This window comes from Ctenopharyngodon idella, chromosome 15, assembly GCF_019924925.1.
Source record: "Ctenopharyngodon idella isolate HZGC_01 chromosome 15, HZGC01, whole genome shotgun sequence".
In the NCBI taxonomy this organism is placed as follows: Eukaryota; Metazoa; Chordata; class Actinopteri; order Cypriniformes; family Xenocyprididae; genus Ctenopharyngodon; species Ctenopharyngodon idella.
Window position 1 is genome coordinate 8,340,609 of NC_067234.1, and position 18,126 is coordinate 8,358,734.

The 18,126-nt window shown below is 41.8% G+C and overlaps 1 protein-coding gene across 1 annotated transcript in view; it reads right to left on the minus strand.

Moving 5' to 3' along the window:
- Positions 1 to 13,553: 13,553 nt before the first annotated feature.
- Positions 13,554 to 18,126, minus strand: part of LOC127495356 (cyclin-dependent kinase-like 1) — a 63,332-nt gene continuing 58,759 nt past the window's right edge. Inside the window, exon 10 of the mRNA XM_051862154.1 lies at positions 13,554 to 13,942. Within this exon, the coding sequence (XP_051718114.1) occupies positions 13,841 to 13,942 (102 nt within the window). The 3' untranslated portion in view covers positions 13,554 to 13,840. The remainder of the gene's footprint in view (positions 13,943 to 18,126) is intronic.

The following is an 18,126-nucleotide window of genomic DNA, read 5'->3' on the forward strand; positions in this document are numbered from 1 at the left end:
CAATCAGAGCAACTGGCAGCTCAGCATCGAGATGCTGTTCTGTCCCACATGAAAAGGCTTGGGCTGAGGCTCAATGCCAAAAAGAGTGTGCTAGTTCCGGCTCAGACTTCCACTTATCTGGGTGTAGTCTGGGACTCCACCATGATGCGGGCACATCTGTCCCCTGCTCGTGTGAGTTCCATTCTCGCAGCCGTGAAAGTGGTGAAATTAGGCCAGTCACTCACTGTAAAACAGTTCCAGAAATTGTTGGGTCTGATGGCAGCTGCGTCCAACGTGATACCTTTTGGCCTTCTGCACATGAGACCCTTACAGTGGTGGCTCAGGACCAGGGGGTTTTCTCCAAGGGGAAATCCTTTTCGCATGATCAAAGTCACGCGGCGATGCCTTCGTGCTCTGGCCATGTGGAAAAACCCCTGGTTTCTGTCCCAGGGACCGGTGCTGGGGACTTCTGGTCGTCGTGTAATGCTTACGACAGATGCTTCCCTCACGGGCTGGGGGGCGATCATGAGTGGTCGCTCAGCTCAGGGTCTATGGGAGGACCATCAGCTCTCCTGGCACATAAATCGGCTGGAGATGATGGCGGTGTTTCTAGCATTGAAACACTTCCTCCCAGACCTGAGAGACCACCATGTGTTGGTCCGCACGGACAACATGTCAGTGGTCTCATACATAAACCATCAGGGGGGTCTGCGGTCTCGCCAACTATATTACTTGGCCCGTCGGATCCTCCTGTGGTCCCTAGGGAAGCTGCTCTCGTTAAGGGCAGCTTACATCCCGGGGTATCAAAATGTGGGAGCAGACGCCCTGTCGAGACAGGGGCCGAGGCCCGGGGAGTGGAGACTCCACCCAGAAGTAGTGGATTTCATATAGAAAAATTTCGGTCAAGCGGAAGTCGACCTATTTGCTTCGGGAGAATCAACCCAGTGTCCACTCTGGTACTCCCTAACACACCCAGCACCTCTGGGTCTGGATGCCATTTTCCCCCGTTCGCTCTGCTCCCGGGGGTTCTGGAGAAAGTACGCCAGGAGGGGGTCAGCCTAATACTGGTAGCCCCGTTCTGGCCAACCAGGATATGGTTCTCGGACTTAGTGTCCCTACTAGACGGCTCCCCAATGGAGCTTCCCCTCAGACAGGATCTCCTGTCGCAAGCGGGCGGCACAATAGTACATCCTCGCCCAGAACTGTGGAAGCTATGGGCCTGGCCTCTGAGGGGGCCAGGTTCATAGATGCTGGTCTCCCAACTGAGGTGGTGGAGACCATCCTTAACTCCAGAGCTCCCTCCACGAGGAAGCTGTATTCCTATAAATGGAATTTATTTTCTACTTGGTGTAGACGAAATAATACGGACCCTGTCCACTCTTCTATAAGCTTCGTGCTAAGATTCCTCCAAGAAAAATTCTCGGAGGGTCTATCTCCTTCAACCTTAAAGGTCTATGTTGCGGCTATCTCAGCCTATCATGCTCCTCTTGAGGGGGATTCCTCGGTAGGATGAGACCCCCTCGTCACACGCTTCCTCCGTGGTACACTGAGGTTGAGGCCTCCAGTGCGCACAAGGGTTCCGGCCTGGGACTTGGCCGTGGTATTGCAAGGGTTAGCCGAGGCTCCCTTCGAACCATTAGAAGAGGGTTCCAGAAAAGTTCCTCACTCTGAAAACTATTTTCTTACTTGCTATCACTTCTCTGAAAAGGATAGGAGACTTACAAGCACTTTCAGTTGCTCCATCTTGCCTGGAATTTGCCCCAGGAATGGTGAAGGCATTCCTTCATGCTAGACCTGGCCATGTGCCGAAGGTCCCCACCAATGTCCCAGGTCCTATTGTGCTCCAGGCCTTCTATCCTCCTCCCTTCGAGACTTCGGATCAGGAAAAACTGAATCTGCTCTGCCCAGTGAGGGCTTTGGATACGTATGTCAACAGAGCTGCCCTGTGGTGAAAGTCAGATCAACTATTTGTCTGTTATGGGTCCCCTAAGAAAGGGCGCCCAGCATCTAAGCAGAGGATGAGCAAGTGGGTGGTCGAGGCCATCTCACTTGCATATGAAGCGGCCGGACAGCGTTCCCCACTGAATGTCCGTGCCCATTCTACCAGGGGGATGTTTAGTGTTGTTTATTGCACGTTTATTGCCCAGTGTGGGCATTTAACTGTTTATGAGGTAGATGGCCTGAGGAAAGAATCTGTTCCTGTGCCTGGATGTTCTGGTGTTCAGTGCTCTACAGCGCATATAGTGCATATATTGCACATTCATCAAAAGCTTTGATCAAAAGCTTTGATGTCTGGAATTTCCATTAATGATATCTGTGATGCAGCTGGATGGTCATGCCAGCACACATTTATCAGGTTTTATAACCTTGATGTCGGCTCCACTACGGGGTCTTCTATTTTGTCAAGCTAACATTGGCAAGTACTTGAAGCTACGGCACAGTTGGGATTGCATTCCCAATGCGTTATACGCAGCGTCGACAGTTCCCATGAAAGGGAACGTCTCAGGTTACAGATGTAACCCTGGTTCCCTGAGTAGGGAACGAGACGCTGCGTCTCCTGCCGTACCCCCAGCATACTTGCGAGTGCTTGCTTCAGACTTATCCCAGAAGCTAGCGATCTCTGCATCCGGGTATGCTTTATAGTTTCCTGGTCCGTGACGTCACCCGCCTCTGACGTCTCGCTACGCGATTGGTTAGATACATGAGTGCTTCAATGACGTTATCACGCAGAAGGTTCCCAATGCGTTATACGCAGCGTCTCGTTCCCTACTCAGGGAACCAGGGTTACATCTGTAACCTTTTTTTTTTTTTTTTTTCCCAATATATTCATGTACTTTACTCTAACAATATCTTTGAAAAAAATCAAACCCAGACTATATCATTAAAAAAGTATAAAAGTTACTAATGTTTAAGATTGAGCACAGCAGTGTGTAAATGAATCAAACAGAATCAGAATGTATGAACCATGTGTGTTCCATACGGTGTCAAAGTTGGGTTTTGTTAAATTAATGTAAAGTTTTGAATGGAGTGTTTCATTTTGCAAAAGAACTGAGGTGTTCTGCTACTTGTGTGTGTGGATCTGTGAATTGTGTGTAGTGTTTTGACAAAATGAGCCTTGTTTTTAAAATTGTGCTTAAGCAATCGTAAAAAACTGTAACAGGTTTCCAGGTTTTAAACACTAACAGATTTCCCCTCTATATTGATATAGAGGAAAAACACATGAAATAACATATAAATTTAACATTTACTCTTCTTTAACACACAGAAGCAAAGCATGCTGGGAACTAGAAATCTGCTGTAATTTATTCTGTGTGCATATATGTGTGTGCATACATTTATATGGGGGCATGAATGTGCAATATATGCACTATATGCGCTATAGAGCACTGAACACCAGAACATCCAGGCACAGGAACAGATTCTTTCCTCAGGCCATCTACCTCATAAACAGTTAAATGCCCACACTGGGCAATAAACGTGCAATAAACAACACTATTTATACTTATATTTATTTAGCACACCACTTTCATTTCCTTGCATTTGTAAATAACATATCTGTACATACATATATTGTCTATTTTGTGTATTGTGTATTTGTTATATTTTTATTTTGTATTCACTTATTCTATTTTATTCTATTTTTATTGTCTATCTTGTCACTGGCATTTTGTCTGTACTGTGGAAGCTTCTGACAAAGACAAATTCCTTGTGTGTAAGAGAACTTGGCAATAAATCTCTTTCTGATTCTGATTCTCATAGACTCCTTTTGATGTTTTATAAGCCAGACAGAACACATTGTTGGCCAAAGAACCCCCAAACTTCAAATATATACTCATAGACACCTTCTGATGTTACTTTAGCCAGGAAGTAATCCAAATATGACCTATTACACTGGTGAGATAAATTCAAAACAATACTACAAAAACCAAAAACCAGTAATAAGTTGTGTTGCTTGTGGTTCTCCCCCTCACGGAACTTTTCACATGATGGGGGGGTGGAATCCTTTTGCATGCCTGATCCACCCTTGGCACGCATCAATTGAAATCTCTAGTCAGGCTTCTTCCACTCCATCGTCTTACAAAAATAGAAGTAACTGTAACACATCCTTTTTACAAAATGGAAGCAGACAGAAACTCTATCTGTGTGTAAGGCAATTTGATGCATGTGTTGTAACAGAGTACAGCACTCAAAGTGAAGCAACTTACAGTTTTTTTCAACTATGTACACACATTTTCAAAACTTTGTTTCTTTTTTTCAAATTTTTCTTCTTTTTTAACTTTACACACAAATCCAAGAATTGCACACACAAAATGCAAAATTCCTCACATCTCTTGCAAAATGAAACACTGCATTCAAAATATCTCAAACACATCTCAAAAGCAAACATTTGTCTTACTTTGCAAACACATTTGCCATAATATTCTATTTTTGGATATATCATATACACACAGTTATTCAAAACCTAAAGCTCTTCTTTCATAAGCTGCTATGTACATTTCTGTACAAGATTGAAAGTAATTGGAAGAGAGATGTTGAAAAATTCATGGTAAGCATGAAAAGCAAGATTAAAACTTTTTTTTGTTTTTTTTTTATTGTAAGCATTTGTGGTTGTGAATACAGTATTACACAGTATGAAAGAAAATAAATACATCAACCATGTGTAGTTGGACAAAAAAACAAACAAACAAAAAAAAAACTTGCAACCAAAAAAACTAACATACTTTTGAAAAAGGTGAATATTCTAAAGGAATGGTATGTGTGTCCTGGTAGGGGACCAAATGTCCCCACAGGTAAAGTAACACCAGTGTATTTTGACTTTGTGGGGACATTTTTAAAGTCCCTATGAGGAAACAAGCTTATACATAAATCATACAATTATGTTTTCTGAACTTCTAAAATAGCAGAATGTTTTCTGTCATGGGTAGGTCTAGTGGTAAGGTTAGTGTAGGGGGATAGAATAGACAGTTTGTACAGTATAAAAACCATTATTATGTCCCCATAAAACATGGAAACCCAACATGTGTGTGTTGTGTTTGTTGGTGGGCGAGATGGTTGGGTGTATCTAAGCTCCATCTCTCCTCTTGGCTGGGTCCAGCCACAATACTATATTGTCACATACTGTATTCTCTATTGCATATCCAACCTTGGATGGAAGCAGTGTCAGTGTCTCCACATGCCTCCTCCATTGCCTGGAGAAGTGTTATGTTGACATAGGGACAACGATCATGCACTTTCCAGCACCATGTGGAGAAAAAATCCTCAATAGGGTTTAGAAATGATGAATATGGAAGCAAGTAGACAACATAAAAGTTGTTCAAAACCTATAACTTGACCTTTGGCCTATTTATAGGTCTATTCTAAGGCCATGATTGGTTGGTGTTAAGTAAAGCAATAAATGTTTGCGCATGTGAGGAGTTAGTGTGAGGCTCTGATGAATTAGTGTGGCATTTTGATTGGTTGTGTTTGAAAAAGGAAATCAAGATACTTCCTGTTAGATTTTTGTGTGTTACATAGAGAATTGTGTGTTGTGTTTTGCAAAAAGTGTTTTATGAAATTGAAAAATGAGTCAAAGGCCGAGAATTGGTGTGTGGTTTTGCAGATTTGGTGTGTGGTTGTGCTGTTTGAGTGTCAGGTTTCAGAAATTGTGTGACAAGTAAGGATTTTGTGTGTAAGCAGTTGAAAAAACCTGTAAGTTTGGCTGAACTCATTGCCCAGCCTCCCTCATAGTCATACCATGGACAAGGACATGGTCAACTAGAGGCACGAATTTCATCTGAGACTCCTCGTCTCCTTGCACCTCATCCTCATCCTTGTCCTCCTCCTCTTCCTCTTCCTTCACCTCTTCCTCCACTCCTTACTGCTCTTGCTCATCCTCCTCCTCCTCCTCCTCCTCTCTGGTGTCCTCGACCTTTTCAATCACGTCTCTCTGGATCCATTGTTCCAAAACTGAATGAACTGACTCAGGCTCTTTTATATCTCTATTGAAGATTCTGATTGGTGTGTGATAAATTTTGACTCTTAGTGTTTCCACGTGGGTAACTGTGTGCTAATTGAGCTCAAGCTATGCTGACTTAAGTGAACAATATTGAATGCTAGTGCTTTCTAAATGACAACATGGTGTAGGCAAAGAGAAATGAAGGTATTTGTGTCTAGAGTTTTGCAGTGACAGTTCAACAAATCTGATTCATGTGTCAAAACAGGGGAATAGTGTTTATAGTTTAGGGAAATGGGTATGCTTTTTGATAAATGTCGTTATGGTTTTGAAATCTTAGTTCAAAAGCCTGGTTATAGTGTTTAAGCAATCGGTATAATTCAGATGTGGATTTTTTTGTATTTTAAATGTTATTTATCAATTTATTTATTTTTTACTTCGGTGCACATACCATTTTCCTGCGGTTCATTCACTCACTGCCTATGTATAGAATATAGGGATATAGACATTGACAAGACACCATGCGCAGTGTTCAATGATATGCTTAGAATATGAGAACATAAGAAGCAGAGAAAATCCAGCTAATTTCAAGATGTTGATATCACATCAGATTGTCATGTGGATCACACACAGTGTAAAATGCTCAAAGCTCAAGACATTCGGACAGATCTGCATTTTTACGTTCAATTGATTGGTCATTTGGAACCATGGTTTTAATCATGGTATACTTTTATATGAGAGGAAGGTACATCTCCACCATAGACATGTGACTCTAAAGTCCTTAAAAAGGTACATCAACCTAACCTCAACAATGGTGACAAAACAAACTACTAAAATTCATGCTGCAATGCATGCTGAGAGCCATGGATGAGTTTCATGCTGCAGAATGCACTGCACTGCAGCATGAAGCTTTTTGTTGATTGTCACCATTTTTGAGATTCATACTTGATGTCAGTGTGTGTCTGAATGATACTAAAGTTCAAAACTTACTGTCCAGCATGTTTTTTTTTTTTTTTTTTTTAATTCTTCAAATGATCAGATTGCCATGACACTGCTAGAGCAAATGCTGCAGTATTACAAGATCAGTAGAAGGTTTAGAGGCACTAACAACATTAAACTCTAAGTGAGTAGGGTGATCAGTGATTAGGTTTCAGATGTGATCAGTAAAGCAAACCACTTTATGATGCTTATATCTTTAATAAGTAGCAAGCACCGCCTTATCTCATTTCTGGCTTTCTTTACCACAACAAATTGTTTTCTAAACACAGTGTTAAAACAGCCAAAAAAAAAAAACAAAAAAACAAAAACAAATTCAAGGATCAAGAGCACTGCTATTCACCAAAATGGGAGAGATTTAACTTAATTGTTTGCAGTTGATGTTTCAGTGGCTGAAATCAGTTTCAAAAGTTTTAAAAGATTAGTTTGAAAGAAAATTTCGAAAATAAGCTATAAAAAGCCAGCAGAATCTTAAATTGTTGCAGAGAGATATTTTGAGAATTTTTCTAACCAAAGATGAATATTTATCCAGATTGATTTATCCTACTATCACTTCGGCTCCCTCCTCAGCTGTTATAAAAACAAGTAATCAGAAAATGTATGACTTTATTTGGAGGCACAAAACCCATTATACAGGTGCTGGTCATATAATTAGAATATCATCAAAAAGTTGATTTATTTTACCAATTCCATTCAAAAAGTGAAACTTGTATATTATATTCATTCATTACACACAGACTGATATATTTCAAATGTTTATTTCTTTTAATTTTGATGATTATAACTGACAACTAAGGAAAATCACAAATTCAGTATCTCAGAAAATTAGAATATTACTTAAGACCAATACAAAGAAAGGATTTTTAGAAATCTTGGCCAACTGAAAAGTATGAACATGAAAAGTATGAGCATGTACAGCACTCAATACTTAGTTGGGGCTCCTTTTGCCTGAATTACTGCAGCAATGTGGCGTGACATGGAGTCGATCAGTCTGTGGCACTGCTCAGGTGTTATAAGAGCCCAGGTTGCTCTGATAGTGCCCTTCAGCTCTTCTGCATTGTTGGGTCTGGCATATCGCATCTTCCTCTTCACAATACACCATAGATTTTCTATGGGGTTAAGGTCAGGCGAGTTTGCTGGCCAATTAAGAACAGGGATGCCATGGTCCTTAAACCAAGTACTGGTAGCTTTGGCACTGTGTGCAGGTGCCAAGTCCTGTTGGAAAATGAAATCTGCATCTCCATAAAGTTGGTCAGCAGCAGGAAGCATGAAGTGCTCTAAAACTTCCTGGTATACGGCTGCGTTGACCTTGGACCTCAGAAAACACAGTGGACCAACACCAGCAGATGACATGGCACCCCAAACCATCACTGAAACTTTACACTGGACCTCAAGCAACGTGGATTGTGTGCCTCTCCTCTCTTCCTCCAGACTCTGGGACCCTGATTTCCAAAGGAAATGCAAAATTTACTTTCATCAGAGAACATAACTTTGGACCACTCAGCAGCAGTCCAGTCCTTTTTGTCTTTAGCCCAGGCAAGACGCTTCTGATGCTGTCCGTTGTTCAAGAGTGGCTTGACACAAGGAATGCAACAGCTGAAACCCATGTCTTGCATACGTCTGTGCGTAGTGGTTCATGAAGCACTGACTCCAGCTGCAGTCCACTCTTTGTGAATCTCCCCCACATTTCTGAATGGGTTTTGTTTCACAATCCTCTCCAGGGTGCGGTTATCCCTATTGCTTGTACACTTTTTTCTACCACATCTTTTCCTTCCCTTCGCCTCTCTATTCATGTGCTTGGACACAGAGCTCTGTGAACAGCCAGCCTCTTTTGCAATGACCTTTTGTGTCTTGCCCTCCTTGTGCAAGGTGTCAATGGTCATCTTTTGGACAACTGTCAAGTCAGCAGTCTTCCCCATGATTCTGTAGCCTACAGAACTAGACTGAGAGACAATTTAAAGGCCTTTGCGGGTTTTTTTGAGTTAATTAGCTGATTAGAGTGTGGCACCGAGTGTCTTCAATATTGAACCTTTTCACAATATTCTAATTTTCTGAGATACTGAATTTGGGATTTTCCTTAGTTGTCAGTTATAATCATTAAAATTAAAAGAAATAAACATTTGAAATATATCAGTCTGTGTGTAATGAATGAATATAACATACAAGTTTCACTTTTTGAATGGAATTAGTGAAATAAATCAACTTTTTGATGATATTCTAATTATATGACCAGCACCTGTATTAAACAAATGTTATCAAATCACAAACAAGGTGGTTTGAATGTGATTGATTTCGAGAATATGAATATTTTATTAAAACTTAAGTGGCTGCAAATGTTTAAACGTAATGCTGATAGCTTTTGGTTTGCAGTTCCTTCAGCTTCGTTTCATAAATTGGGTGGAATTCACTTTTTACTCAAGTGTGACTATAATTTATTCAAACTGCAGTGAAATTATTAGCATGTCATCAACAAGTTTTATTATTTTGGAAACTGGCTCACACACAATTTTACACCTCACAACACTCCTACCTGGAATAATAAATATGTTTTACATAGAAACAAATATATATTTTATGAGAATTGGTTAAATAGAAATGTCTGGTCTGTGATGGATCTAATGGATGAGAAGGGAAAAGTCTTAGATTAATATAAAATGATTGGTATAAAAATGATAATGAGATGATAATTTTCTTATTGAAAAGTTTATATAAATGTTGGTGAAACAAGATAATTTCATATGTGTAATCCCAAAAGATAAAAGATCAATTTTTTTTTCCAGTATATAACTGTTTTACAATATAAAAATATATACTTAAAATAGAACATAGTTTAACATAATTGTAACCAATGATGCCGACATGTAGTAAGCATAAATATACAACATGGGGAAAGGGGAAATGCATGAATATGTTTTAGAGACACTCAGATGAAAGAGATCCAAGAGAAGGAAAGGTCATCTGGTCTAGAAACTGTGAAGGAGGGCTTTAAATGCTCTCTTGAATCTGCACATGACATCACCTGGATATTCTCTGGATTTCTGGAAAGAAGAATAAAGAGACTGGACATATTTGATCAAATAAAGGCATATTTGATCAAAAACGCATGGTACCTGGGCAAATAACAATAATCAACTATTTATTCAATGGAGTTTTTTGTATGGATGTTACATGTACATGCACATGTATGTGTATTTATTTATTTAATTATTTGTCCGCCCTCTGGGGGCAGAAAAAAGCGATTACCTTTGTTTTTAATTGAGCAGATTCCTTACAGCTGTGGACCTTCAGCGTGTGCTTTTTTTCTTGTAATTTTTATTTTTTTGTAATTTTTTTTGTTTATTTTTGTTATCAGTAATGTATATTTAGTGTGTTTTGTGTTACATTTTATGTTATGTAATTCATGTTTATTGCATTATTTTAGTGTCGTGTGTTACCCTGAAGTTGTTTTGTCTTTGTATGCGTGATCCTGTGCACCATCTAAATATGAGTATTGACCATGAACAGCCCACTTACAATGAACTCCGATTAATCTTGTGGCTTTCTGCTGTGCCACCTGCATTATTGTTGTGGTTACTGATACATTTTAAGGTAAAAAGGAATATTTTGGTAGTTAAAGTATAGGTATATTAACATTAAATCACTTAAAATGTAACATATACACATACAGGCACATTTTACATATACATATGTAAAATATGCCTGTATATACAGGCATCCTGTAAAACTGAAAACATTTGTCACAGTATTTTTACAGTGAATTTCCAGCAGCCACAGCAGCCAGTGTTTTTCCGTCATTTAACGGGATATATTTTACAGTGTACCAAAGTGATTGGGTTATGTTGTAAAGAGAGCAAACTCAGAAAGTGTAAATGTCTTGACAGCTGAATGGGTCAACAAACTTTTATTTATATCCAGTAGGCTGGAGTTTGTGTCTTATTTGTTGCCAGAAGATAGCACTGATTTATTTTCAATTTTAAATTTTTTTATAATTATTATTATTTTCAGTTTTCAGTCACATTTTGGTTAGGTTTAGATAACAGACCAATTTCAAATGTGTTAGAAAGCATCATTAGCAGTGATGTCGGGAAAAAAAAATCACACGGAGAAGAAGTAGTCTGAAATCATCTTCTTAAATTGCTCTTTAATGTTGTGAGGTACAGCTTAATATTTTGTGAAATAATGGGCTATGTAGGGTGATACAATAGGTTAATGGCCAGGCCCGGATGAAGAACACATAAAAAACCCAAGGGTCCCCTTAGTAGCCTATCTTGGTGCCACATTGTTTTATACCACAGGAATAATTAGTATTTTACAAAAATAAATAAATAAATAATATCTCCAACACACAAAGATACAATGAGTAGGGCCTTAAACAAATTCCATTTAATGAAAAAATAAAGGAAAGAAACAAATAATAACGTTTTTGAATTTACTGTTTAACAATATTAATATTGCAATATAAAATTGACTTATTTTGCCCTTTTATTACCCAATATTTAATATAAGGCAAATATTATTAAAATTAATAATAAATAACAATGCCGTATTTCTACAGCGCTAGTAACTGCATGGTAAATTTTTATAGGGGTGGACTGAAAAGCTTGTTACCATTGTGTACAGTTTACCTCGACACTTTAGTCTACATGGTCTATTCAATGGTTTCAGAGCCTTTAATGTACAGATATCGTGCTCGTGTTGAATTCAAATAGGTCAAGCGACTTGGGGTGGTTATCACTTCAATAGAGTGGTGAAGGCGTCAAGCAAGTTCATCAGCATGGTGCGGGAGACTGGTCAAGATGCTCTCATGCTGTGACTAACGGATGCGCTGCACAGTTAAATCAGTGCCATTTCAGTGCTTGACTTTGTACCTAATTTAGACGTACTTTGTTCAAATATATTTTTAAAAACATTTCTGCTACATGCAGACACCTCCTTTAAGTCCTTTAAGTCCTCTTTTTGTGGGCATTTAATCGCAATGAAAAATTTTAATCTATTGACAGCCCTAGTTTAAATGGAATGCCCTAAGCCCTTGACCAGGTGTGCGTAAATTAAGTGAAACTCGAGAACTGTGAGTTGCTGTTCTGACATCACAGTTGTGTAGCATTGTGGTATGCATATGAATCTCTCGAAATATGAGTCGCTCTCTCGAAAATTGATCGGTCGAGGGTCTGTCCAAATAAACTTACCTCGTCCATTTGACGAAGTTGAACACAAACAAAATGGCAGCGGGTATTCCTGCAGGGAAAGTGCTTAGCGAAGTTCACGAGTGTATGTCTTAAAGTGGAGTTAAACGCAGCCACATCTGACAGCGACGGAAGGGTAGACTGCTCCTTCTTCTGGGTAGCCTTGATGTACAATGTAAAGTAGTGAGTGTACAGCTTGTATTACAGTGTAAATTTGCTGTCCCCACAAAATAACTCAACACACAGTCATTAATGTCTAAACCGCTGGCCACAAAAGTGAGTACACCCCTAAGTGAAAATGTCCAAATTGGGCCCAAAGTGTCAATATTTTGTGTGGCCACCATTATTTTCCAGCACTGCCTTAACCCCCTTGGGCATGGAGTTCACCAGAACTTCACAGGTTGCCAGTGGAGTCCTCTTCCACTCCTCCATGATGACATCACGGAGCTGGTGGATGTTAGAGACCTTGACCTTCCGTTTGAGGATGCCCCACAGATGCTCAATAGGGTTTAGTCCATCACCTTTACCCTCAGCTTCTTTAGCAAGGCAGTGGTCGCCTTGGAGGTGTGTTGGGGTCGTTATCATGTTGAAATATTGCCCTGCGGCCCAGTCTCTGAAGGGAGGGGATCATGCTCTGCTTCAGTATGTCACATTACATGTTGGCATTCATGGTTCCCTCAATGAACTGTAGCTCCCCAGTGCCGGCAGCACTCATGCAGCCCAAGACCATGACAGTCCCACCACCATGCTTGACTGTAGGCAAGACACCTTTGTCTTTGTACTCACCTGGTTGCCGCCACACACGCTTGACACCATCTGAACCAATAAGTTTCTCTTGGTCTCATCAGACCACAGGACATGGTTCCAGTAATCCATGTCCTTAGTCTGCTTGTCTTCAGCAAACTGTTTGCAGGCTTTCTTGTGCATCATCTTTAGAAGAGGCTTCCTTCTGGGATGACAGCCATGCAGACCAATTTGATGCAGTGTGCGGCGTATGGTCTGAGCACTGACAGGCTGACCCCCCACCCCTTCAACCTCTGCAGCAATGCTGGCAGCACTCATACACCTCTTTCCCAAACACAACCTCTGGATATGACGACCATGGCGAGGCCTGTTCTGAGTGGAACCTGTCCTGTTAAACTGCTGTATGGTCTTGGCCACCATGCTGCAGCTCAGTTTCAGGGTCATCTTTATGTAGAGCAACAATTCTTTTTTTTAGATCCTCAGAGAGTTCTTTGACATGAGGTGCCATGTTGAACTTCCAGTGACCAGTATGAGAGAGAGAGAGCAATAACACCAAATTTAACACACCTGCTCCCCATTCACACCTGAGACCTTGTAACACTAACGAGTCACATGACACCAGGGAGAGAGAATGGCTAATTGGGCCCAATTTGGACATTTTCACTTAGGGGTGTACTCACTTTTGTGGCCAGCAGTTTAGACATTAATGGCTGTGTGTTGATTTATTTTGAGGGGAAAGCAAATTTACACTGTTGTACACTCACTACTTTACATTGTAGCAAAGTGTCATTTCTTCAGTGTTGTCACATGAAAAGATATAATAAAATATTTACAAAAATGTGAGGGGTGTACTCACTTCTGTGAGATACTGTATATATAACTTTAATAGTTTTAATACAGTATGTGTTAAAAAAGCTAAACTTCTATGTTGTTTGAAATAAACACATCAAGTCATTCCACTGAAAACATGTTTGCCCTACCAAACACATTTGCACCAGTCCCAGGGTCAGATGTTGGGTAGGTGATGGTCATGTTTGTGCCTGTGTTTACTCTTCAGTTCAGGTGCTGGTGAGGTGTTACTGTTGGTCAGCTGTGGAAAGTATTGAGGCTGGAAAACAAAATTTCACTGTTGATTAATAGCCAAAAAACGTGAAGTGAGCAACATGCATTACAAGGTTGGAAACCAAAGTATTTTTTAAATTTCTGTGCTGCCCTCATAAAATCTTTGCTTCTTTCATTCCTTCCATTTCATCTCTCCAAAGAATTATATTTTGCATTTTTTTTTTCTGCATTGTGACATTATGTTCAATACCATGGCCTATTCTCTGAATTCTCATTATCTTAATATGCACTTTCTTTTTGGTCTTTTGAAATTCCCAAATAATTACTATAGGGTTATTCTGTGTCAACTAAACCAGAGGTCCCCAGCTTAAAAAAAATATTTTGATAATTTTTTTTTTCTTGTGAAAGAAATACATAAATGAAGAAGAAAGCCAAAATATTAAATGTCATGAATGTATATTTACTGAGTAAATCAATGTTTTGTAGAGGAGGGTCAAAATGACAAATTTCACCTGAGATTTGGAGCCAAATTACAGGGGGTTAAACATGACCTTAGAAAGATGGCAGAATCATTAGTTTATTTTTACACAGAGAATGGTTGATCTGTTAGTTAAATCTGTTTACTTCGGCAATCTTTGTTGCATTATATGCCAATGGTGATGGTTTAAAAATTGGAAAAAGCACTTCTTGTGTTTTTTGCCCCAAGTTTGCATGCCTGTAACTCAAGAAGAATTAAATGATCTTAATATCCTTTTAGATTCTGGTTCTTAACAAACTTTTTTTGGTATCTTCATTTTAAAGGCCCTATATGGTTCAATCTCATAGATATAGGGATGTCAATACGGTAACATTTAGTTCCCTTTCGTGGGAACTGTCGACGCTGCGTATAACGCATTGGGAACCTTCTGCGTGTTTGCGTCATTGAAGCACTCATGTATCTAACCAATCGCGTAGCGAGACGTCAGAGGCGGGTGACGTCACGGACCAGGAAACTATAAAGCATACCCGGACGCAGAGATCGCTAGCTTCTGTTGTCTTCAGCAAGCACTCTATGTTATCTTGTGTGTCTTATTTGGTGTTGTTTGTCTACCAACGAAAGTAGCCTGTTTAAAATCTCTTTGTCTGAGGACAAGAGTTTTCACAAGCACCATATATATATATATATATATATATATATAAAAAGACACGGGGAAAATGGCGGAAAAACAGCAGCATTTTGTTAAATGTGTACATCCCTGCGATAGATACCTGACACCGGGGGATACACATGAAATGTGTGTTGTTTGCCTGGGGGTTGAGCACGCACAGGCAGCTCTCGAGGGGGCTGTCTGTGTGCATTGCGATAAGCTCACCCTCAGAGTATTAAAATCACGCCGGGCACTCTTTGATAAGGAGGGTGCCTTGGCTGGTGTTCCCCGCGGATCGGGTCCCGCTGCTGCTGAGGCACAGCGCAGACTCCATTCGTGGGGTTCACAAATGGAGCTGGCAGAGGGGATGGAGACGGGCCCAGCCTTATCTCGTCCCTCACCTGCCAGGTCCAGTGTCTCTTCTCTGGTGGTGGAAGCACGCGCTGCGGTTTCTTCCCCCCGGAGAGAGACACCGGCGCTTCACCTCTCTTCCTCTGAGGAGGTTGATGCGGCGAGCGCCGAGGCTGGGGAGGAGGAACCGCCATCCTCTTCCCCAGCGTATGAGGAGCTCTTGGAGGTAGTGACTAGGGCTGTCGATAAGTTAAAAATCGACTGGCCAGCAGAGAGAGCTGAGACGAAACCGAAAAGTAAGCTCGATGAACGGTTTCTCCCTACCCCAGCGTCGGGGTTTGCCTTTCTTCCCCGATCTCCACACCGAGGTGTCGAGATCGTGGAGAAGGCCAGTTCAATACAGAGTGTTCAGCCCCCAAACATCGATCTATAGTAATATAGTGGGGCTGAAACAGCATGGCTATGGGGCGATGCCTCGGGTTGAAGAGACGCTCGCGGGCTATCTCTCGCTCGAATCTGCATCGTCCCTAAAAACCCCGACGCTGCCCACTAAGCCCCTAAAGACAACATCAGGCTTGGTGGGCAAGGCTTATGCGGAAGCAGGCCAGGCAGCAGCGTGCTTACATACGATGTCGCTGCTGCAAGCATATCAAGCTGACCTGCTGGGGGAAATCGATGAGAGCGGGGAGGCCACGTTTGAGTGCATCCAGGAGCTCAGGAAAGCAACAGACCTGGCTCTCCGTGCCACCAAAGAGACGGCCAAGTCAGTGGGTCGCTCTATGGCAGCCTTGGTGGCCACGGAGAGGCACTTGTGGCTGAACCTCTCGGACATAAGGGACAGAGACAAAACTGCCCTTATGGACGCGCCGCTGTCTCCTGCGGGCCTGTTTGGCGACGCTGTACCGTCGGTTGTCGACAGGTTCCAGGAGACTAAAAAACAATCTGCGGCGTTCCAGAGGTTCCTCCCCCGCCGCTCAAAAATTCCCCCCGGGGCTGCTGAGTGGGAGCAGCCTCGGCCGTCTACGAGCTCCTCTGCGCACCACAGAGCGCAACAGAAGTTTAGTGTGGCCACTCGTACCCCTCCGCAGAAAACCTGGGGGTCGGGGCGGTCCACACAGCAGAAGCCTTCTGGGGGTAAAGCGGACCTGCGGGCCGTTATTATCGCCAAGAAGGCTTCGAAGCGGTCCTGACATCTGTGGGTCAGGACCCAGTGAGGGCGGTCCCCTCCGGAGGGAGCCCGGTGTTAAAATATCTGGCACCCGCTTCCCTTCGGCGCCCTCAGGGGACCGTTATGCTAACCCTGCCATCCAGTGTGCATCAGGGCGCAGCGGTCCCCGCCGACCCTCCGAGGAGGGCCGGCCGTCACTTGATTCGGCTATCTGTTGCCGGTGCGCCGCTTCAGAGAGCCGAGCCAAGTGCTCAAAAAACACCAGAGGCCAGTCTCGAGAGACTGGTTCCCTTAGTAGATTTTATGGCAGAATGGAAACTTCTACCGAATATATCGGTTTTAGCCGTTTGTTGTAGTGCTTTTGTCGATTGCTCCTGTCGATTGCTCCTGTCTGCCTCGCTGCTCAGATTGGTTTGCGTCTGTAACTCCGTATAGCTTTGTTTTGAATCTCTTACTTTTATTCATTGTTGCTTATTTTTTTATTACCGTATATGTAATATTGCCTATCACACTAATCTGACGTCGCTAGCTTGTAATATTTGAATCTAAATCGCTGTTACAACGCATTTGCATTTGCAGCGCTAGCTTGTCAACTTGTTAACAGTCGCTCGCGCGCTCCTTTTTCAACGCGTTCTTCAAACAGCTGTGGTAAGTCGGATCAGTCTACAAACACGGTGAGTCATGTCATCCTCTCCCAGCATTGCTACCTGTTCCATTTGCCACATGTTTACCATAGCTCTCTCTGTCAGTGATGAGGGATTTACATGTCATAAATGTAGGGAAATAGTCAGGCTGACAGAGAGAATCTCAGAATTAGAGACACGCATCCAAACTTTAATCGAGGATAGTAAGAATGCAAGGGCTTCAGATACTGTTTTGGATGCGACTAGCTTAGTGAACTCTGTACATTGTTTGGTTCCGGCTGTAGAGCCCGTGCAGCAGGGCACTTGGGTAACGGTGAGGCGGCCTAGCCGCGAAAAACACCACTCTTCCGTTCCAATAAGAACATCAAACAGGTTCTCCCCACTCAGTGATACACCCACTGAGAATCCTGTTGAAAGTGCCCTAGTTATTGGCGATTCTATTACACGGAACGTGAAAATAGAGACACCAGCCACCATAGTCACATGTTTGCCGGGAGCCAGAGCACCTGACATCAAAGCAAATTTAAAAGTGCTGGCTAATGCTAATCGTAAATACTCTAAGATTATTATTCACGTCGGCACTAATGATGTTCGACTTCGCCAGTCGGAGATCACTAAAATTAACATTAAAGAGGTGTGTGAACTCGCAAGTACAATGTCAGGAGAAGTAATTTGCTCTGGCCCCCTTCCTGTTCGTCGGAGTGATGAGATAGTTAGCAGATTATCATCACTCAATGGCTGGCTGTCTAAGTGGTGTCCGCAAAATAATATAGGTTTCATAGATAATTGGAAAAGTTTTTGGGGCAGACCTGACCTGTTAAAAAGAGATGGTATTCATCCCTCCCGGGATGGTGCTGCTCTTCTCTCTAGTAATATGGCACATAGTCTTAGAACTGAAACATGACAAACTGGGGCCCAGGTCAGAAAGCAGCAGACAAAC